Source organism: Musca vetustissima, unplaced genomic scaffold (genome assembly GCF_032173495.1).
Source record: "Musca vetustissima isolate MV318-11 ecotype Yass unplaced genomic scaffold, APGP_CSIRO_Mvet_v1 utg77271, whole genome shotgun sequence".
Lineage (NCBI taxonomy): Eukaryota > Metazoa > Arthropoda > Insecta > Diptera > Muscidae > Musca > Musca vetustissima.
The window spans coordinates 17539-39711 of record NW_026873053.1 but is presented as its reverse complement, the minus strand read 5'-3'; the positions used below and the strand labels follow the sequence as shown (position 1 = coordinate 39711).

Sequence of the window (22173 nt, the reverse complement as noted above, 5' to 3'; positions counted from 1 at the left end):
GAAGAACAATAAAGCAGCGGGTGCCGATGAGTTCGTTTATAGAGTATCCTTTCTATAAAAATCGCTTAATCTACTTCATAAAGACTCCCTTTAGCTCCTATTTAAAGATTCCTTTCACCTCGTCCATAACGAATTTGTTCAGCTCCTCTATAAAGACTCCCTTCAGCTCTCCTATAAAGACTCTCGCTTGTCCATTCAGCTCTTTCTGATTCCCTTCAACTCTTTTATAAAGACCTTCTTAGCCTCGACTATAAACATGTTTCAAAAATTTACCTAACTTCCGCTGCCAACCTCCCAAACCATATTCACATAAATATTTCCCGGCCAACAAGTGTTCTTGTATGGGCAATTTGTCGTCGTTAATGACTTAATTCATTTTACAGTTCTATGGCAGATCTCATTCGAACAGGCATTTTTTTAGTTTATGTTCGTGCGCGAGCGCATGTGGATGAGGATGGATGCCCACAAATAATTCAGAAATTAAAATATGTTTGAGCAATTGTGCGTTTGTTTTTGTAGATAGAATTTCAGACCAACAAACGCAGTAGCCATCTCAAATGACCATTAAAATGCTCTCTCGATGATATTCCTTCTCCCAAAAAACATTCTATTCTCAATGCATGTTCCACTTTAAACAAAACCCTGGTGATGGTGATGATGACTGAAACAACAAAACTAAGAACAATGCCCAATAATCTTCCATCTCATCCTCATAAGGAGGCTGTGGAGTAGTGGGGAATACCCAAATGGCTTGTGGTTGATTGGTCGAGTGACTGACTGCCTGCCTAACTATAAGTGCCACTGCAGAACAATGTAATGATTTCAGTCGCTTGTGTGGGTGAAAGCCATCAACAACAAAATTACAGAAGTGACGGCAAAGAACAAAATATTTGAAATATTTTTTTGTTTTGTTTTAATTTTTGTTTCTATTTAATATTCAAATTAATCGTACCATGGAATTCTATACGAACTATGATGGACAAATGGATATGTGTTCCAATAGTCGTATAAGTCATTCGGAATCTGATTCATCGAATGGTAAACCCCGACATGCCGTAAATGCCCGTGAACGTTGTCGAACACAGAGGTTAGTTATTGATAAAAATAATATTAATAAATTAACTATTAATGGAATATATGTATATATTTTCGCAGTGTAAATAGTGCCTTCAATACCCTGCGCACCTTAATACCCACCGAACCGTATGATCGCAAATTGTCAAAAATTGAAATATTACGTTTGGCCAAAAGTTATATCGCCCATTTGGATGCAGTCATTGTAACAGGTGAGACAAAGAGTTTACGAAATCAATTAGTTACGAAATGTATTTTCTAGGCCCACCTTCTAGTTGAATCGATCGCCATGAGGCAAGACCACAATAAGATATTCGATGTTTTGTAGTTTCAAGGCGACATCTCACAACATTAAAGCTCGTGGCTTGTCGTGTTACTCTCCCAGTCATTTCATTGAAAATTAAGAACATGAGAACTTGTTCCTTGAATAATTGATATTTATAAAGACCTCTGAGAGGCAAAATGGTTTTGGCTCTAAACTGGCTCTATGTATATCTATATAAGCTCTAAAAAAACATTTTTGATACCTACGGTTCAATGCGAGTTTGATTAATCTTAAGTAAGAATCGCAGCATCATACTCCATTTCTGTTTGCAGTACTTGCGGATAGTTATGGTTATAAAATAGAGCAATATTATTTGAAAATATTAAGAGTTTCCCAATAAAATGAATGTTTTTTTAACAAATTAACAAATATTTAGAATAAAACAAGACCAAGAACACTTCCTTGAGAAACACCACACCTGACAGGGAGCCTACTGTTTTCGCGTCAACTATCTATATTTGCTAAAAAACTTTAAAACAATGACAGTGTAGTTGTGGTGAAACCAATAAATTTTAACTTCTCTATCAAAATCTTATGGTCACCAGATCGATCACTTAGGTTAAGTCATAAAAAAAACTCCAGCAACTCCTTTATATGCCTTATATTGTTCTTTACAAATATTATTTGTAACTGTTACTAAAGCTTCTTGTGTATCTGGACGCCTTTTGAAGCCATATTGATGATCAAATACAATATAATTTTCTATATGATAATTGTTCACACACGATTTTTTCATGTTCACACACGATTTTTTCGAAAATCTTATCAATTGTGCGAATGATTGATTTTGGTTTAAAATTTTGTACATTATTTGATTCACGAATTTTGGGAATCGGATAAGCGGATAGGTCAAAAAATCTTTTCACAGAAAAGTATTACATACCGTGAGCAGCAAAAGTCATGGTACCCCATACAAATCAAAAAAAAATATTCAGTAATTCCTCAAAAAGTAATTCACAAAATTTCAAATATATATTTTTATTTCATGTATTCAACCCTATACTACAACGAATTAAAGTAATATTTATTTTTTTTATTAAAACAAAATAGACATAGTGCCAAGTGCATATTTTTACACAGCATAAGTCTTGGTACCCCTGGAGAAAAATAATGAATTATTGAATATTACTTAATTTTTACAATTAAATTGACTTAACTAAAATTTGGTAGGATATCCCTTGAGTTTTAAAACTTCATTCAATCGTTCGGGCATTGAGTATACAAGTTTTTTAGTGTAGTCGGACGATATTTTACCCCATTCTGTCAGAAGTATTTCTTTGAGTTGGGCCTTACTGGAAATTGTATGATTTCGGATTCGTTTATCTAGATGATCTCATAGGTGCTCAGTAGGATTTAAATCGGGGAGGTGTTATCAGCATGTTTGGTGTATTGTATAAGATCCAATTCTTAACGTCAATAGTAGTGTGGTTTGGATCACTGTCCTGTTGGAAGTAATGATTATCACGAATGTTGAGTTTTTCAGCACTTTGGTTCAAATTTTGTTTCAAAATATTCATGTAAACTGTTTTATTCATTATTTCCTCAATGAATACCAAATTGCCAACACCAGTTGCTGACATGCATTCCCATACCATTACTCCAACCCCTCCGTGCTTTAGCTATTTTTTGTTCTTCGCCGCCACACCAAAGAGCGTCCATCCGACCCAAATATGTTAAATTTCGATTCGTCCAAGAAAATAACTTTTTCCCAGAACTCATTTGTCTTGTTATTATAATCATTTGCAAAATCGACACGCTTCTTTCTGTTTGTTTTGTTAACAAGTGTTTTTTGCGGGCAGGCAAGTATTGAACCCACACTTTTTGATGCACCTACGTGCCGTGTCTGCTGAAACTGCTTTCCCAAATGATTTTTTTTTTAAGTCTGCAGCGATTTTAGGAGAGCTGGTAAATGGATCCTTTTTTAAAAATACATTCAATTTTTTGTTCTTCTCTGAATTTGAGCTTCCTGGGACGGCCTGATCGCGGTTTATTTTCAATTATATTTTCTTTTTTTTGTATCGATTAACTACTTTTTGGACTGCTTATTTGGTTCTGTTTATCATTTTACCTACTTCGGAATAGGATATTCCCATTTCATGCTTATTATTATTTTTCGCTCTTCAATAGTTAGTTCTTTTCTAGGCATTTAAAAAATACTTTCTTTCACTAGTTGCACTAAGCAAATGCTTTTGGAAATGTGGAAAGTACCGTTATTATTTTTAAAATTTTAAAATTTGACAAAACTCTAAATAGTTGCCAACTATTTTACTAAACGATTTTATCCCATAAATGATGTGTAATATCAGCTCTGACCAGGGGTACCATGACTTATGCTGTGTAAAAATTTGGAGTTGACACGATCTTGATTTTTTATGGCTTGTTGGAACAAAAAAATTAAATATTACTTTCCATTGTTGTAGTATAGGAGTGAATACATAAAATATAAATAATTGTTTTTAATTTTGTAAATTATTTTTTGAGTAATTACTGAATATTTTTTTATTTGTATGGGGTACCATGACTTTTGCTGCTCACTGTATAGGTTCCGTCCCTCTATTCGATATATTAAAGGTTTTATTGGTCTCATTTTCCAAGCGATGTGGCTATACGTAGGCATATCGACATTTCGAAGGTCAGAAAGCTATTGCGAGAAAGTTATCAATGTTGCGGCGTAGCTGTGTCGATTTGCTAAAAAGTTTAGAAACAATGACAGTGTAGTTGTGGTGCAACCAATAAAGTTTAACTTTTCTATCAAAATCTTATGCGTACCTGAACTCCTTCTGCTTTAAGGAATTTTGAAGCTTCTAGGCATATTTTCCAACCGATATGTCTGTAATTGTTTCAACAATTCTAAAAGTTCACGAACGCTTCACTGAAAAGAGCGACTGAACTTGGTCTTACAAAGTCTATCTTTTTGGTTCTTTGAAAGATCGAACGAAAATAATAGTTCCTTTTAGTTCAAAGAAGAGATGTTTGCTGTCACATTTCGATTTGAAAGCGACGATCCTGAAAGCATATCATCGCTTTTTTTCTCGTACTCTTCATTTCTAATATTGGAATTCAACAATTCTTATTATTATTTTTTTAATAAAATCCTCTTTGTATATTTTACAGGCAACACAGAAAAACCATGCTCACTCTACTCATCTCAATCGCATCAGTGTAGTGACATCCGAGAAGAAGGATCCCGAACAAGTATTTGCACGTTTTGTGCAAATAAAATAAATAAATGTTAAACAAATCTATCATATTGTAATTTAAGAAATTTAACATAGCGTGTATAATAATTGAAAAATAAATTAAAGTCCATTTCCAAAATTTTTAGGATAATATAAAAAATGTAAGAAATCTTCAGAAATTTTATTATTATAAAGCTCTCATATATGATCCAGAATGAACTAGAATATTGTATAATACATTTAGTTATAAAACAAATTAAAGTCCATTGAATCTTACAAAAATTATATTTACAATTATTTACTCGAAAAAAATGGCCGCGTTCTCAGCAGTATAGAGCTCTTATTTCAGAAAATTGTCAGTAAAAATTGTTACTAATATCGAGGCAAGTTTAAGTTTTCAGTAAATTTAGAAAACAAAATTAAGGAAAAACTATTTCCAAACAAATTCCATGAACTAGCCTAACAGTTGTACAATTAAGTACTATAATGGTAAAAAATTATGTATGAAGTGTCGGTAATACTGTTAATGATAAAACTGTTATTATTCTGGTTGTGGAATCTGATAAGGTTCTGAATTAATCACAACTAGTACTAAAAAATAATTTCATATGCTTAGATATAATTTTTATAAGTGGAGATCCCATAGAGTTATTGTTTTGATCAGAATAAAATTCTGTGTCTCTTATTTTGTTGTGCAATATAAATTCATGTATATTTTTTGCAATAATTATTTGAAAATGATGAAGAGAAATTTTACACCTGATCAATTTAGGCCTGTTATATGGGGGCTACACCAAAAAGTGTAAGTTTTAGTAGGAAGTGTAAGTTTAGTGAGAATCCAAAGAACCAAATCACAGCTTATACGTTTGAAACACAGTATGTCAAAAATGAATTTACACATTGAATAAAAAATACTACTTTTCCAATTTAGTTAGTAATACTCGCCAAAATCATTATTAAAATTCATATAAATATTTACTTTTTATATTATCGATTACATATTATTATTCATTATTACTTCATACATTTACATTTTATTCTAAACAAACTCATTTATTACAAATAGTCTCCAAAAACTATATTTTTATAAACTACAGATATTAGGTCTGAGAATCTACTACTTTCTACTAAGATAACGAATTTTTCTTTATGATGTCGACAAAAAAAAAATTGTAAAATCAAGTAGATTCTTGCAGTACGGAACAGACCATGGCACAATAAGTAGTCCATTTAGCACAGCTGATGTCTCGATTAACTGTCAAAGTGCGTAATTTCTACTTGAATTCGATGTGCAATGTGCCAACCATGTGCAATATTATATGGACAAATTTTACAGATGGTCGAGAGTGACCCGGTACCCATATTATACGTACAAGACCGTGTCGTGAGAAGTTGTTTATTGTTTTTATGCATTCCAGTACAGTTTTTGATGTAACTGTTTTGGATGTTATTGCATTAATAGCATGTTTACTATCTGTAATGATATTTATGTTATTATGCCCAGAGTTAGGGCTTAGCCATTTTAGACACTCCGTTATAACTTGAACCTCCACCTGTAGGATCGTGTTGTGATCTGGCAGGCGAAGTGAGATTTCAGTCCCCGGTTCTACAATAAAAAGTCCCAGTCCCGTCTTTCCCGCTAGCCGGGAGCCATCCGTGTAACAGCAGTTTCCCGGAGGCATATGTGCTAGTGTTCCGCTGTTCCATGAGTCTCTGTCCGGTATCAGAATTTCACACAATGTGATTACTCTTGTTTCAAGTATTCGATCTGACTCAGTGGTTAATTGAGTGTCTGATCGTAACCTGTCGTATATTTTCGTGCGGTGTGTAGTGTCCGCTGTCGATCCACTCGTTCATGGCTTTAAGTCTTAAAGCTGTGATGGCCGCTTCGTATTTTATTTGGATGTCAACTGGGTGTATATACAATATAGTTTCCAGTGCCCTAGTTGGTGTTGTCCGCATTGCCCCGCATATGCCTATCAAAAATCAGTTTTTGAACATTGTAAAAGGGTTAAATTGTCCAGTCTTGTATGAAATCTTCGTCTGTGGAACCAAGAACACGTATAGACTATTAAATGCATTGATCTCAAATGTTAATTACATATACGTAACCTTAATGACAAATTTGTAGTTATCGATACACAAAATGTATACCATTGTAAAAGAATAAAAGTATTAAATGGATACATACATACATTAGAACTTTTTACCGGGTTAAGTTACTTTATGAGGATTTATTTGACATAAATGCAAAGGAATTGACAATTGAAACCCACTGGGTTAACGAAATCCTGTTAAATGTAAACGTACTATTAGCATTTGGTAATTAAACATACATACATAATGCGGTGTACACACTATCATACTTGTATGGCACTCTTGCCCAAATTTTGCTTGTTTGATAGTGTGGCCTCACATCTTTGTCATTCATCAGGCAACCACAAAAATATTTATGGTTGTTGGACAGTCAGTAATCGATAAAAAAGTTGACAGTCAAAAATGATAGTGTGTACACCGCTTAAAGAATTAGATTTTTCGGAAACCAAAACAACATATCGAAACTGTACAATTTCCAAATAAAAAACCACGATTAACCGATTATTTTCACCACACAAAATGTGACTTTTCGATAAAAGTGTTTGGTAATCGATTACTTGAATACTAACTTCGGCATCCCTAATCATCTACCAACTACCATTTGTCATTGTCATCGCCATTCTTTGTCGTAGTAGTGCATAAAATTCGAACAAAAATAAAATGGTAATAATTTTTACAAGAAATCTTAGCAAAAACATCAAGAATTTGAATTAAAAAACATTGTTTATCAATTAATGAGTGAAAGGAAATAAAATGCATTCGATTTCCGGTGGGAATATGAGAAATAAACCAAAGTGAAATTGCCGGGTGTTAGCTACGGAAAAAAGGCTGAGAATTTGTATTGCGCCGACAGAGGAGCACAATGACCGCATCATTCAATTAAGTTGTGAAAAAAAAGGCATCGGCTAGAGCAGCTGCTGCGATGCCAGCGGCGAGGTATATGTGAATGAGACAGGCCAGGCAGCAAGCAGTGTGTGTGTATGTAGAGTTTAAACGACGATGCACGTGAGAATTTTATTCGAGATAATTCGCAAAAACTATGAATTTTCCAAGTAAATATCAAACATTTTATTCGTAATTTCAAAGAAATTCCATATGGAATGGATTTTTTCATAAATAAAACGGGAAATTTCGAGATATACGGCAGTTGGTGGTAAACGGCGTGTTGGTGTATGATTCATGCATATACACACATTTTACACCCATATATATGAAAAATAGATGCCATAAATGTATGTATTTGGAAACATTCTGACTAATGGATATTGAAATATTTTTTGAAAAGTATTCAATTTAAAAAATAGTATGCGCTTTTGAAAATGTTTTTCCATAGCTTGAGATGAAGTTTTTTTGCCGTATGCAAAATGTTAGGTTATGATGCCGAAAGTCACACTCCTTAAAACGGTTTATGTTAACTTAGGGTTGCCATCGTTGCCAATGAATAAGTTCATATGCTGCTGGGCTGCCGGCAAAAATGAAAATGTGTCCTGTCGCCCTTTTTTCGTACAACAACAACACCCAACGATTTGACTGACAGTACAGTAACTGCCAAAAGATCAATGACATTTTATTTCCTATCACAGCACAGCTGTTTATATTTTGCTACCCTCCTTGTGCCTTTTAATCCTTCATCCCCCATTGTAATAATGCGTGTGTGTGTGTGTGTGTTTTTTTTCTATTTTTAGGAGATGTCATTAAATCCCGTCCGTGTCCTCAAAAATGAGGCACAGGAAGAAAAGGCCGAAATGGCGCGTTTGTCATCATTCATCGGTGCTATTGCCATTGGTGATTTGGTGAAAAGCACCTTGGGCCCCAAGGGTATGGACAAAATTCTCGTGGCTCATGGTCGCCAAGCTGGCAAAGTGGAAGTCACCAATGATGGTGCCACCATTTTGAGAAGTGTTGGTGTCGACAATCCAGCCGCCAAAATTTTAGTCGATATGTCTCGTGTTCAAGATGAAGAAGTTGGCGATGGCACCACTTCGGTAACAGTATTGGCCGCCGAACTGTTGCGTGAAGCTGAAAAGTTGATCGATCAAAAGCTTCATCCACAAATTATTATTGCCGGTTGGCGTATGGCTACAAAAATTGCCCGTGAAGCTCTCACACAAGCATCACAAGATAATTCCGCCAATGATGCCAAATTCAAGGAGGATCTTATGAATATTGCCCGCACTACATTGTCCTCGAAGATTTTACATCAACACAAGGATTTCTTTGCCAAGTTGGCTGTCGATGCTGTTTTGCGTTTGAAGGGTTCCGGCGAACTGCATGCCATTCAAATTATCAAAAAGACTGGTGGTACACTGGAAGATTCGTTCTTGGATGAAGGTTTCTTGCTGGACAAGAAGCCCGGTGTACATCAACCACAAAGGGTAAGTTCAAGGAATTATTTTAAAAATTGTTGTGGTGTATTTTTCAATAATTGTTTTTCCACAGTTAGAGGAAATATCCGTGGACGCTATCGACGCGTCGAAGTGGTTGTGAATTATGTTGCATTTTTAATATACATATCACAGCCATTTTGACGAGTTCGATGGAGTTTCGAAAGTCATCATGGAACAATTAAAAAAATGAGTGTGTGTCTAACAAAAAATAGTCTAAATGGGAATAATTAGCATAATATTAAAATAATAGGATCTTTGTAGACGAACAGAGAGTTTTCATAGAGTTTTCATAGGCGAACTGAATGGAGTCTTTATGGACCTCTTGGAGTCTTTATGGACCTCTTTATAGACGAGCTGAAGGGAGTCTTTATAGACGAGCTGAAGGGAGTCTTTATAGACGAGCTGAAGGGAGTCTTTATAGACGAGCTGAAGGGAATTTTTATAGACGAGCTGAAGCAGGGAGTCTTTATAGACGACCTTCTACCTAAAAAAGTCAAAAGGAAATCTCTGAGCCTTTATAGACGAGCTGAAGGGAGTCTTTATAGACGAGCTGAAGGGAATTTTTATAGACGAGCTTTAGGGAGTCTTTATAGACGAGCTTTGGGGAGTTTTATAGACGAGCTGAAGCAGGGAGCCTTTATAGACGAGCTGAAGCAGGGAGTCTTTATAGACGAGCTGAAGCAGGGAGTCTTTATAGACGAGCTGAAGCAGGGAGTCTTTATAGACGACCTTCTACCTAAAAAAGTCAAAAGGAAATCTCTGAAGACCAAATCAAAATAGGGTCTCCAAAGACGGTCAAAATGTAGTCTATAGGACATGGAGTCTCTAGCAACCTTCTAAATGGGGTATTTAGATACCATCAGAATGGATTCTGTTTTTATGATCAGGATTCTGTTTCTGTTAAAGCAGATTATTTTTGGACCATTTGAAATATTTTCTTTTCTAATATTTGTACAAAAACGATTTTTCCATTTTAATGTTCACATATCCCCAATCTTTATTATCTCTGATTTTTCTTATTTGGTTTCCAGATTGAGAAAGCCAAAATTCTCATTGCCAACACCCCGATGGACACAGATAAAATCAAAGTGTTCGGCAGTACCATTAAAGTTGATTCTCTAGCTAAAATTGCCGATTTAGAAATGGCCGAAAAGGAGAAAATGAAGGACAAAGTCCAAAAGATTCTCAGTCACAATTGTAATGTGTTCATTAATCGTCAACTGATCTACAATTATCCCGAACAATTGTTTGCCGATGCTGGTGTTATGGCCATTGAACATGCCGATTTTGATGGTATTGAACGTTTGGCTTTGGTCACTGGTGGTGAAATTGTTTCTACTTTTGATAATCCCTCTCTTGTTAAATTGGGTGAATGTGATTTGATCGAACAGGTTATGATCGGCGAGGATACACTCTTGCGTTTCAGTGGCGTCAAGCTGGGTGAAGCCTGTACCATTATTATTCGTGGTGCTACACAACAAATTTTGGATGAAGCTGATCGTTCGTTGCATGATGCTTTGTGCGTTTTGGCTGCCACAGTTAAAGAGTCTCGTGTCATCTATGGTGGTGGCAGTTCGGAGGCATTGATGGCCACCGCTGTTTTCAAAAAGGCTGCTGAGACACCGGGCAAGGAAGCCATTGCTATGGAAGCTTTTGCACGTAAGTTTTGCGACAAAAAACAAATATGATTATGGTAAAATAACTTGTATTAATTTTTTTTATTGATCTTTCCAGGTGCCTTATTGGCCTTACCCACCGCCATTGCCGACAATGCTGGTTACGATTCTGCCCAATTGATTTCCGAATTACGTGCTGCTCATGCCCAAGGCAAGAGCACCATGGGTCTAGATATGGACAAGGGTAAAGTTGGTGACATGAAGGAGTTGGGCATTACCGAATCCTTTGCCGTTAAACGTCAAGTTCTAATGTCTGCCTCTGAAGCCGCCGAAATGATATTGCGTGTAGATGATATCATTAAATGTGCCCCCAGAAGACGTGTACCCGATCGTGGTTATTGTTAAACAAATCGACGTCCTTCTGTCTGTCCCTTCATCATCCTATCTACATTATTATCTATCTACACAAAAAAAACTCATGTTCTCTTTACATTTAAAACAAACAATGTGTTTATATTAATTTTCTCTTGTTAAAACAAAAAAATGTTTATTTTATTAACCACACAACAACAAACAAACAAAATACACAAAAACTATTAAAACTCCTACATCATCGTATTATATTAAGCTATGCCTTCAGTACTTTTTATTTCAATTTTTTTCTTCTCATTTGCGTTATTTTGTTTTTTAATAAAGTGTGGGCGTGTGCCGTATTCAGGTTGGGCAAAGCTAAAACTTTTTCGGCACCACACTATTCTCTATTGTTTTTTTAACAAACCAAAACATTTTTATTTTCCTTCTTTAACGCTACACAAATTTTAAATGTGTCTTAAATTATATGAAAAAAGCAAAAAATTAAATAAAAATATGTATTTTTAATACACTAAAATTCAAATTTGTCTTTATTTGAAAAATTGGCTGCCCGCTCATACGCACGAACAAAGATTATTATAAGTTATTTTTGTAATAACGGTTATGTATGGAAATATATAAATGCTATGTGGAAAATAAATAACATGCATTGCCCAGAAGCAAACAAAAAAGAATTCACATATATTTATTTAAAAAAATATATATGAATGAAATAGGTTCCAGTTGTAAGTGGCAATAACTCAACAATAATTTTCAGGTCAAGTTTATGTCCCTTCCAACGCTTCTTGCCACTATTTCGTAGGGTAAACATCTGTACGGAATGAACGGAAGTCAGACGGGTATACACAAGCGTGGGTATATACAAGCGAGGCTTCTAAGACCATCTTAAACTGACACTTTGACAATAATAATTACAAGTCGTACTCCTAATCCCATTCTCAGAGAAGAGAAATACCCCCTTGGCATGTCACGCTTGATTGGAATTCCCATAACGTATCGAGAACAACTAGAAAATCCTGGCGACGAGCACTAACCCAAGAATTAAGAAGATGTGAGGCAGGGTGGCTACCAATTTCGTGATTTTTTCATTGTAGAGAGCCTGCATATTAGTTATAATGATAGTCGCTTTGGCTATGAAGGTTGGCAGGTTTGCGGATCTAGCGTGGCAGTTGGTGTTGGCCCTTCGAGGAGCATTAGACTGGAGGTGGTTTATACCCAAATCGTGGGTAGAGCTGTGGATCGGTGTGGGTAATACTGCTAGGTAGGTACACACGTACTCTAAGCATCTCTGCCCATCTACACAACCAAATGTTGATTGGTGTTATCGTCGAGAACACCCCTGACATGGCCTTTTGACAGGCTATCCCCATCCAGTTCTTCATGATATAGAGAGCATAGCTAAGATCATCATGATGCAAACGTCTCAATTCCCCTGGTCGCTATACCTAATATATAATGAAATTAGTACTATAAACTCACGAAAGTGGTAGCACATTTAGTGGTGGATCCAAGGGTTTCCCATCGTCGGACTTTATCTAGTTTTGGTAAAAGTAATAATTTGGGCAATAGTAAGTAATAGTTCGGTTCAAATCGGATAGTCCGTTCGCATGATATTAAAATTATTTTCATAAAAATGTTGACCAATTTTTGGGGGAGGTATCACAAGGAGTGGACCGATATTCCCCATATTCGAATTTGGAAGAAACATAGCTATGTGTAAAGTTTGAATGAAATCGGTTACTCCTTTCGGGAGTTATCGTGCGCACCACCCAGCGAGACAGGCAGACTAACATTTGTAAATCGACTCCAAATTGTCTGAAATGGATTTGGACCAAAGAAACGTGGGGCCTGAAACTAATATTTCCATGAGGCAAATAGTATACATACATATATCCTCAATAGACATGAGCCTTAGGGTATAAAAATTAAATGTATTTCATATAATTATTTCAAATATCAATTCATTATTTGAAACATCACGACTTTCTAATCCCCGCAAACCACACAAGTGAGTAATATTAGAAAACAACCCTTAACATAAAATTCTTACCTTGAAGAAAAGCTCATGTCACATTTTCTTACTCGCCTAAGCTCACTCATTGCTCTCAATGATGATCAAACGACGACAACTGCACCGACAGCGATTGTTCTGACGACCGAGGCTGACACGAAAAACGAAACAAATTAAACCACGAAAAATGGCAAAACACATCTTTATTTAACACAACATTTTATTTTGGTAATAAATAATTCTATTTTCAATGATTTGACAAATTCAATTGAAACACTTGAATCAGAAACACATTTTCACTTTGCCAATTACTTGATTTACAAGGAGGAATTCAAACATTAATAATGACGACATAGGGACAAAAGAACACAAATGTACAAAGAAAATAACGAACACTGAAAATAGTTGGGCGAGAAATTTGAAAAAAGGAACTACGTACAAAGCTAAAAACGCGATAAAATTTACAGTTTTAATAAAAATATCGGATTCACTGAATTATATTAAAGCAATTATGAAAGTTTACAGATGATGAATGATTAAATTACGAAAAACACAACTCGCGAAACTCCTGACAAAACACTCGCGCCCGGCTTAAATGAAAATACAAAATAACTGAAGAGTAAATAATTGTAGAGTTGCCATAATCAATGTTATTAAATCAAAAATGGGATGGTGGATGGACTTCATTTGGCTTAGCGTTTTAAGGAGTAAATAATTTTTATTTTAAATACTGAAAGTGTCATTGTAACTTTCAAAAAATTCACTCGCGAATGAATTAAAATACATTATTTTTGTTTTGTGCTCATTTTACGAATGAATTTATGGCGATAAATTCTTTACCAAACGAGCATTCGCCAAAGAATTTTCGCACAACCATAACAAACGCCAATTTAGATTAGGCGAGTTTACTTGCGGCAAGGGGAATATAAATGGAAAATGCTCGTACCGACAATTTTCTGGCAATTCGTTTTGTGTATTTCGTATTTCTTGACATTTTATAAATATTAAAATGTGAAAAAACTATTGACATCAAATGAAAAAAGAAATATTTTTGAAACCGAATTGCCTTGTATAGCGACAACTTCATCTGGAACCTCTCCAAAGATGGTCAACTCTTTGGGAAAACATATACCTTATATAAAGCGAATAATAAAACATGTATTTTACTCCGTATACCACCGCAAACCATAGTCCATGGTACAATTACAAAAGGTAACAGCAAAACCCAGCTAATTTGATTCCAACGCAATACTAGTGTCAATATGAATATGACAAATTATGTTTTTAAGAATCGCCCAACAGGAAAATTGGGAACGCATGCAATTCGAAATTGTTCTTTATTAAATGTCCTCCCGTATTCAATTTACTCAATCTGCCTGCTGGGAAAGTTTGAGGAAACAAATCTTTCTTCATGGAATAACTCGCAATTCCCAGCATTTTCGTGCATGTTACACATATAAGTGGCAATGGCTCAATTATAGGAAAGATTAGAAGCGATAGAAAAGTAAATTTGATAAATTTTCATTCATATTTTCCAATTTTATTTTGAGGATTCGAAAGTATTACATTTTCAAAATATTTTTAATTTGTTTGTTTGTTTACATTTTTCTGTCAAATAACGTTGACACTAGTATAACTTACAATAACAAATTTCAATGTGGTTGTTGTATCGTTTGTTGAACAACAACACTTGCTGTTACCTTCTATTATTATTGTGTTTTGTGTTTTTACACGATATGTATTTTACATATGTGCTGTCACTTTATTTACATATGGAAATCGGACTCGTCATGTGAAACATACGGAAATTTCAATGTGTCAAAACGATATGCAATTACATATGGATTTTTTCCGAATAGGACGCGCTCTATTTTCATATGTAAAACATAAGGAAATCAGCTGTTTGAATGAAACACACTGTTGGAAGAAAATATTTCAATTGCAAGTCAAGGAAAATAATGAAAAGGCAACAATTACAAATTATTATTTCGTTTGTAGGTGTTTAATAAAAAAAATATTTTGATTTAAGAAAAAATAAAAGTATTTTTTGTTTATAGGTTATGTCATATGTAAAATACATATGCCGATTTGAACACAAAAAATAAAAGTTTTGTGTACGCTGCTAATGTTGACACACATAAGGAATTACATATGGATGAAATAAGTGACAGCACATATGAAAAATACATATCGTGTAAAAACACCATTAGACCATGACCATAGTCGTTGGGTATATATCTGTCGGTAACACCGACTGGCATTTATTTATTTTTTGTACAATATTTTTCGGTTACTTGACCCTATGGTTAATTGGTTTCTACGCTTAATTGAACTACATGACGGGGTAAAAATGTATTGCATACAAAAACACATGAACATTTCCTCGGATAATTAAACCCTGTTAATTGATTTTCCCGCTTAATTGCTTCAAAATCCATGTCATCAAAAATAAACTTCCTCTTACTGTTCACCGGTTATGCATTACCGGCCACACCGACTGACACTTATTTATTTTTGTTGTACTTTTCCCGCAATCCAAATACAGTATTTTTCGGTTAATTGGCCCATACGGATAATTGGTTTTTACGCTTAATTGAACCAAATGATGGGGGAAAAATTAATTGCATATGAAAACACATACATATACATTTTCTTGGAGCATTATTATTGAAAAATAATCTGGCATTCAGTTCTCATCTGACAGTTGGTGAGCAAACATCGTTTTGTTCTTAAGCAATTGTGTACTTAAATTCATTGTTTTTTTTTTGTATTATTAAATTTGTAAGTCTTCAACAAGTGGAAAATTTTCCATCATGATATCTAAAACAAAAAAAAAATGTATTCCACGTTTCATAAATACAGTATAAACTCGATAATCCGGACCTCGCTAATCCGGATTATTCGGTAATCCGGACTGCATTTCACAATTAATTGCGTATCCTATAATCCGGATTGTTTGCAACATGATAATCCGGATTGTGTTCAAACATTATTTATTTTGTTTTTTTTTTTATTGAAGTCGTAGCATGCCATGAAAATACAGTTAGAATTATGAGCAGCGAATGTTTTGTTGTTGCACATTCTTTCTCAGTTCAGTAGTTTTGCACGATGCCTTCAGTAAAGAGGTCACACAAAACATTATCTATTTTAGATAAAGTGAAAATTGTTGAAAAACTTAATAGAGTTAGTGGAAAAATATTAGCTGACAAATTTGGAATAGGCACATCTACAATTACAGATATTAAAAAGAAAAGTGAAAAGATTAAAAAGTGAGTAAATGTTTCTTATATTATTCAAACTTACAACACTGTTTACCTTTCATATTTGCAAAGACTTCTAATCGGAAGTTATTACAAAAACGCGAAACTCTAGAAAAATGTTTATCTAATTCGCGGCAAACAACTGTACTTGATTACTATACCGAAAAAAATTTATGCCGATTTATGTTAACTTTCAAATATATATTTAATTTGCCTGTACCTATTATATTTTAAGTTTATTTTTTTGAAATTGATTTCTTTTTTAATAAAAACAAAAAAGTATTTAGAATGACATTAACATTTGGAAAAAACTCGATAATCCGGAAATCTCTGTAATCCGGATTTGGGTCTGCAATCAATTATCTGGATTAACGAGTTTTTACTGTACCAAGGTTAATTGTTCACTTTTTCGTTTCTAAGTTAAGACTTAAGACATAAATAATGAAGCTTCTAATATTAAAAAGCAAAACCAATATGGTTTAATAGTGATTTGGCAAATTTAATTCGCAGCAGACAACGTGCATGGAGGGTATTTAGTAAATTGTAATTGTTAAAGAACCTGCAAACTGGCCAAAAGACTGAAGCGAAATGAATTTTTAAATTCTCTGAACGTTCGTTCCTCACCCCTTACAGTAATTATTTATAAAATCAACGATAACTCTTTGTGCAAAATATTAGAACGTCAACTAGGACTCAACTTTGTGGGAGTATTTTACGACAATATATTCGCTGTTTCTTATGGAGGCCAACAGCAAATGGAATCTCACTTAGAAAACTTCAAATCAAGCAGTGCAGGACTGGGCAAAATGTGTTTTTCTTATATAACATGTTCTTATATCCGTGGTCTACTTTACAACCTGTTTTTGTAAATGTAAAATGTCCATTCGTTCGTCGAAAAAACGAACGATTACTCATTTTGGTTTTCGCAAACAAATTACCGGTTGTAGTGAGTGAGAAATAGGAAAGAGCTTTTGGTATTCGTATTTTTTTGGTTTTTGTTATACAAAACGGTGCGTTATTTACGAACAAAAATGTCAAAAACAAACGAAGAGAAAATACCATTCGTTTAAAAAAAATAATAAAGAAAACTATTTGTTCATTACAATTTGTGTGTTGTTAGTGAAAAGAACGCAACAAATATGGAAAATACTGATGAAATATATAAGAAGAAATGGTTTGTAAAAAATTATATATCCCTATGAAATGTAAAAAATTATATTGAATTGTTTGAACCCCTAGCAACAAAAGGACAACGATTGCCCAATTCCAAAAATTGGTTGATCTCATGGAACTTTACCCACAATTAGCAACTGGCCGTCCTGTTTTCGGATCCAATAAATTTGAAGTGGATAACAAGTGGAATAATGTAGCTGTATCATTAAATGCCATAGGTATTCTCCTTTGGGGAATATTTTGCTTTTCTTTATAATTAAAATTAATTGCAATCGTACCAAACATTTTGAATTTTCTATTTTGACACTTTTTATGTAAAAAAAAACTGTTTGTAAACAATAAACAGAGTTACCCTCATTTTGCAATAATTCTATTGGAAAATATGCAACAAGACACCAAAAGAAACACTTTGGCACTAATGGTTAAAAACGAATGAAAAAGCTCAATCGTTTCTAGACGAAAGCTTTTACAATTATTACAAAAACCAAATTTTCGACGTATACGTTTTAATACGAACGATACGTGTGACTGCCGGAACAAATTACAAAAATAGGCTGTTAGTGTAATTTACACATAACCTGCAGGTCTTAAGTCAACCAGCGCTTTACAGCCTGTTTTTGTAAATGTAAAATGTCCATTCGTTCGTCGAAAAAACGAACGATTACTCATTTTGGTTTTCGCAAACAAATTACCGGTTGTAGTGAGTGAGAAATAGGAAAGAGCTTTTGGTATTCGTATTTTTTTGGTTTTTGTTATACAAACGGTGCGTTATTTACGAACAAAAATGTCAAAAACAAACGAAGAGAAAATACCATTCGTTTAAAAAATAATAATAAAGAAAACTATTTGTTCATTACAATTTGTGTGCTGTTAGTGAAAAGAACGTAACAAATATGGAAAATTCTGATGAAATATATAAGAAGAAATGGTTTGTAAAAAATTATATATCCCTATGAAATGTAAAAAATTATATTGAATTGTTTGAACCCCTAGCAACAAAAGGACAACGATTGCCCAATTCCAAAAATTGGTTGATCTCATGGAACTTTACCCACAATTAGCAACTGGCCGTCCTGTTTTCGGATCCAATAAATTTGAAGTGGATAACAAGTGGAATAATGTTGCTGTATCATTAAATGCCATAGGTATTCTCCTTTGGGGAATATTTTGGAATTGGGCAATCGTTGTCCTTTTGTTGCTAGGGGTTCAAACAATTCAATATAATTTTTTACATTTCATAGGGATATATAATTTTTTACAAACCATTTCTTCTTATATATTTCATCAGAATTTTCCATATTTGTTACGTTCTTTTCACTAACAACACACAAATTGTAATGAACAAATAGTTTTCTTTATTATTATTTTTTAAACGAATGGTATTTTCTCTTCGTTTGTTTTTGACATTTTTGTTCGTAAATAACGCACCGTTTTGTATAACAAAAACCAAAAAAATACGAATACCAAAAGCTCTTTCCTATTTCTCACTCACTACAACCGGTAATTTGTTTGCGAAAACCAAAATGAGTAATCGTTCGTTTTTTCGACGAACGAATGGACATTTTACATTTACAAAAACAGGCTGTTAATCTATATTTTATAAATTAATTTATAAAAACTTTGCAAATAAATAATCTGGCATTTTTTTACATACATATTTGACGTCATTTGTGAAAACCCCAATGTGGCATCTCTACTAATTGAAAACATATGTTTTTTGTTTAGGAAAAACCGCGAGAAAGCGTAAGTTTTTAATTTGTATTTGACAATAACATTGGAAATTAATTTTATGCTATTGTTAATTTTTGTAGATTATGAGTGGAAAACGATATGTAACTCTTACACTTAAGGATAAGCTTGAAATTTTATCTGAAGCTAAATACAAGCAGAAGTCTGAGCTGTGCAAAATGTACGGGTGCTCTCTTACCACATTGAATAGAATTTTGCGGAATGAGTCCGAAATAAAGTCCAAAGCATCCAAGTGGAAATTGTCAAGCAAGCGTGAACGAAATGGAAACAATATTGACGTTGAAAGAGCACTTCAAATTTGGTTCGAACAAATGCAATCATCTGGTGCAGTGATTTCAACAAACATGTTGATGGAAAAAGCGCAGCAGTTGGCTCAGCAAATGAATTGTGATTTTACCCCATCGACAGGTTGGTTATGGCGTTGGCAACAGCGGCAAGGAATTAAGCTCAGAAAAATACATGAAGAGCAAAAATCTGCGGATTCAAATGCGGCAGAAGAATTTTTAAGTTCAGTTGTACCAAATATATTATCAGAATACGAAGAGGCCGACATTTTCAACGCAAATGAGAGCGCTTTATTTTTCAAAGCATTGCCTCCAAAAAGCCTTTACAAACAGGGATACTGTAACACTGGTTTCGAGTCATCTAAGGAGCGCGTAACATTACTTTTTATATGCAATGCCACGGGTAATTACAAAAAAGTTATTATAATTGGAAAGGCTAAAAACCCACGTTGTCTGAAAAGCAGTATATTGCCCTTAAAATACTATTCGAATCAAAAAGCGTGGATGACAGCAGATCTATGGCATGAAATTATACTTAATTTAGAAGAAGAAATGTCTTCACAGAAACGAAACATTGTTCTGTTTGTAGATAATGCGTCTTGCCACAAGAAGCCCCAAAATTTAAAACACATAAATCTACAATTTTTCCCGGCAAATACCAAAGCAATAACCCAGCCCCTACATCAGGGTATAATTCATGCCTTCAAGTCATATTACAGACAGAATATTGTTAGAAAACTGTTTGTAGCTATGGAGCTGGGGAAAACAGTTGAAGAGTTTTCAGAGTCAATTAATATTCTACAAGCAATGCATATGATAAAGCACAGTTTTGAGATGGTTAAACCAATGACTATTAAAAAATGTTTTAAAAAGGTATTAAACTATCATATTTTGTTATTCATGTTAGTAATGCTAGATGTAATTTTACAGGCGAAATTAGTGAAGACGTCCCCCGAAGATGAAGATGATGTGGAAACTGAAATTTCCGATGACTTTGAAATAACGGACAATTTAAGAGAAGAATTTGAAGAATTCGTAACATGTGACGACAATGAAGAATGTAATGGAATGCTTACTGATATGGAAATTATTGAACATATTTGGGGTGCGGTTGAAGTTAAGGAGGAAGAGCAAGAACATGACAGTCCCAAACCTCCATCTGTTCTAGAAGCTTTAAAATACATACAAGAACTTCAGACATTTTTTTGTGCCGATAACAAGTTCCTGTGTGAGTTAGATAATATGGAGTCTTATATTTTTTCAAGTAAATTAGAAAATACACAAATGAAAATTACAGACTTGTTCAAGTAATTCTTTTAAAATGTAAACACAACGCGTTTATTTTATTTTCCTTATTTAAATAATGATCTCGAAACGTGTGAATGTGTACAACATGAATTTATTTGTCCTTTTTGTTTGTTTTTTTTTTAAAGCAAATTTGTATTTTAGTGCAAATTTTGATGTGCGATTAACCGATAAATATACTGTACCGATACCTATTGAGAAAGATTCAGGTTTTTATCTCTACTCGTTAATCAAGTAGCTGAACGTCTTCCTCATAGCTGAAGGTCACAAAAAAGCTGAAGATCTTCTTTATTGTAGAAGAGCAGAATGTCTTCTTTGTCATGGAGGGGCTGAAGGTATTCTTCTCCGTATTAGAAGAACTGAAGGACTTCTATTGCTGGGTGTGTTGTGGGTCTAGTGTTGTGCTAAATTGAGAGTTAATTTGGTGAGCGTAACTAATATAGGGAAAGATAACAAATGAGAAAACGTTTTGAACCATTTACGAATGATTTTCGGAAGTTTTGAGCATCACTGGTCTAGTCTAAACTCATTTTGTTGTGTACATTTTGATGTGCAATTAACCGGTAAATATACTGAACCGATCACTATTGAGAAAGATTTAGGTTTCAATCTCTACTCTTTAATCAAGTAGCTCATAGTCTTCTTCATAGCTGAAGGTCACAAAAGAGCTGAAGAATTTTTTTTATGATAGCTGAATGACTTCTTTGAAGGGCTTTTAAAGAAGGACTGAAGGTCTTCTTCTCCGTCATAGAAGAACTGAAGGACTTCTATGGCCTAGTCCATATTTTATAGTAATCGAAAAATACAATTTAATTTAAAATGTTCAAAACATCAAATTTATTTACGTTTTTTTTTTCTAAAAACTGCATTGACATCTCGTGATCATATTGGAAGAAATTCATGCAAAATACATTTAAAAATTGACTAATAACTATTACAATAATAAAACAAATGTTTGGACCCAATTGAGGGTGGTATAACAAATAAAAAGCAATGTAGTAGAGTTTAACCAGCTTTTCCAAATACATAATACAAACTAAAGGAAAACTGTTATACCTAACACATTGCTTTCGTGGCAATCAAATTGTTGACGTTGTGTAATAATTTTGTTTAGATCCTTAAATAACAATATTTTGTATTAAAATTCTTTTAATAAATTCGAGTTCTTTAATTTCTCTCACACAACAATTCAAATCCAAACACAGTTCGTATACATCCTAATCTGATGTATGTGAAGTAGAAGAGAAAGTTTCAGAAATCAAATAATGAAACGAAACAAAAGAAAACAACTAAAAACTAGAATATAATAATAATTTAAAATTCTGATAACAAAGGGGGGAA

General features: G+C 33.8%; 3 protein-coding genes across 3 annotated transcripts; all 3 read left to right on the top strand.

The window, feature by feature from the left end:
- The first annotated feature begins 917 nt into the window (after positions 1 to 917).
- On the top strand, positions 918 to 4638 carry LOC133322404 (transcription factor 15). The gene is made up of 3 exons (XM_061531403.1): positions 918 to 1087; positions 1156 to 1286; positions 4514 to 4638. The coding sequence occupies exons 1-3, from the start codon at positions 954 to 956 to the stop codon at positions 4633 to 4635; spliced, it is 387 nt and encodes a 128-aa protein (XP_061387387.1). The 5' UTR covers positions 918 to 953; the 3' UTR covers positions 4636 to 4638.
- Positions 4639 to 8351: 3713 nt separating this feature from the next.
- Positions 8352 to 11097, top strand: LOC133322426 (T-complex protein 1 subunit beta). Its single transcript, XM_061531426.1, has 3 exons — positions 8352 to 9050; positions 10094 to 10721; positions 10797 to 11097. Exons 1-3 carry the CDS (start codon positions 8364 to 8366, stop codon positions 11081 to 11083), a joined length of 1602 nt encoding a protein of 533 aa, XP_061387410.1. The 5' UTR covers positions 8352 to 8363; the 3' UTR covers positions 11084 to 11097.
- Positions 11098 to 16169: 5072 nt separating this feature from the next.
- Positions 16170 to 20838, top strand: LOC133322415 (tigger transposable element-derived protein 6-like). Its single transcript, XM_061531415.1, is given in 3 exon segments — positions 16170 to 16334; positions 19220 to 19237; positions 19306 to 20838. Coding segments are annotated over 3 exon segments (1716 nt in total).
- The last annotated feature ends 1335 nt before the right edge of the window (positions 20839 to 22173 follow it).

Bases quoted from the DNA above. Each gene is read 5' to 3' on its own strand.
- LOC133322404 (XM_061531403.1), top strand. From the start codon at position 954: ATGGAATTCTATACGAACTATGATGGACAAATGGATATGTGTTCCAAT. The intron at 1,088-1,155 runs GTTAGTTATTGA...ATATTTTCGCAG, and splicing joins GAACGTTGTCGAACACAGAG to TGTAAATAGTGCCTTCAATA. The intron at 1,287-4,513 runs GTGAGACAAAGA...TATATTTTACAG, and splicing joins GGATGCAGTCATTGTAACAG to GCAACACAGAAAAACCATGC.
- LOC133322426 (XM_061531426.1), top strand. From the start codon at position 8,364: ATGTCATTAAATCCCGTCCGTGTCCTCAAAAATGAGGCACAGGAAGAA. The intron at 9,051-10,093 runs GTAAGTTCAAGG...TTTGGTTTCCAG, and splicing joins GTGTACATCAACCACAAAGG to ATTGAGAAAGCCAAAATTCT. The intron at 10,722-10,796 runs GTAAGTTTTGCG...TGATCTTTCCAG, and splicing joins TGCTATGGAAGCTTTTGCAC to GTGCCTTATTGGCCTTACCC.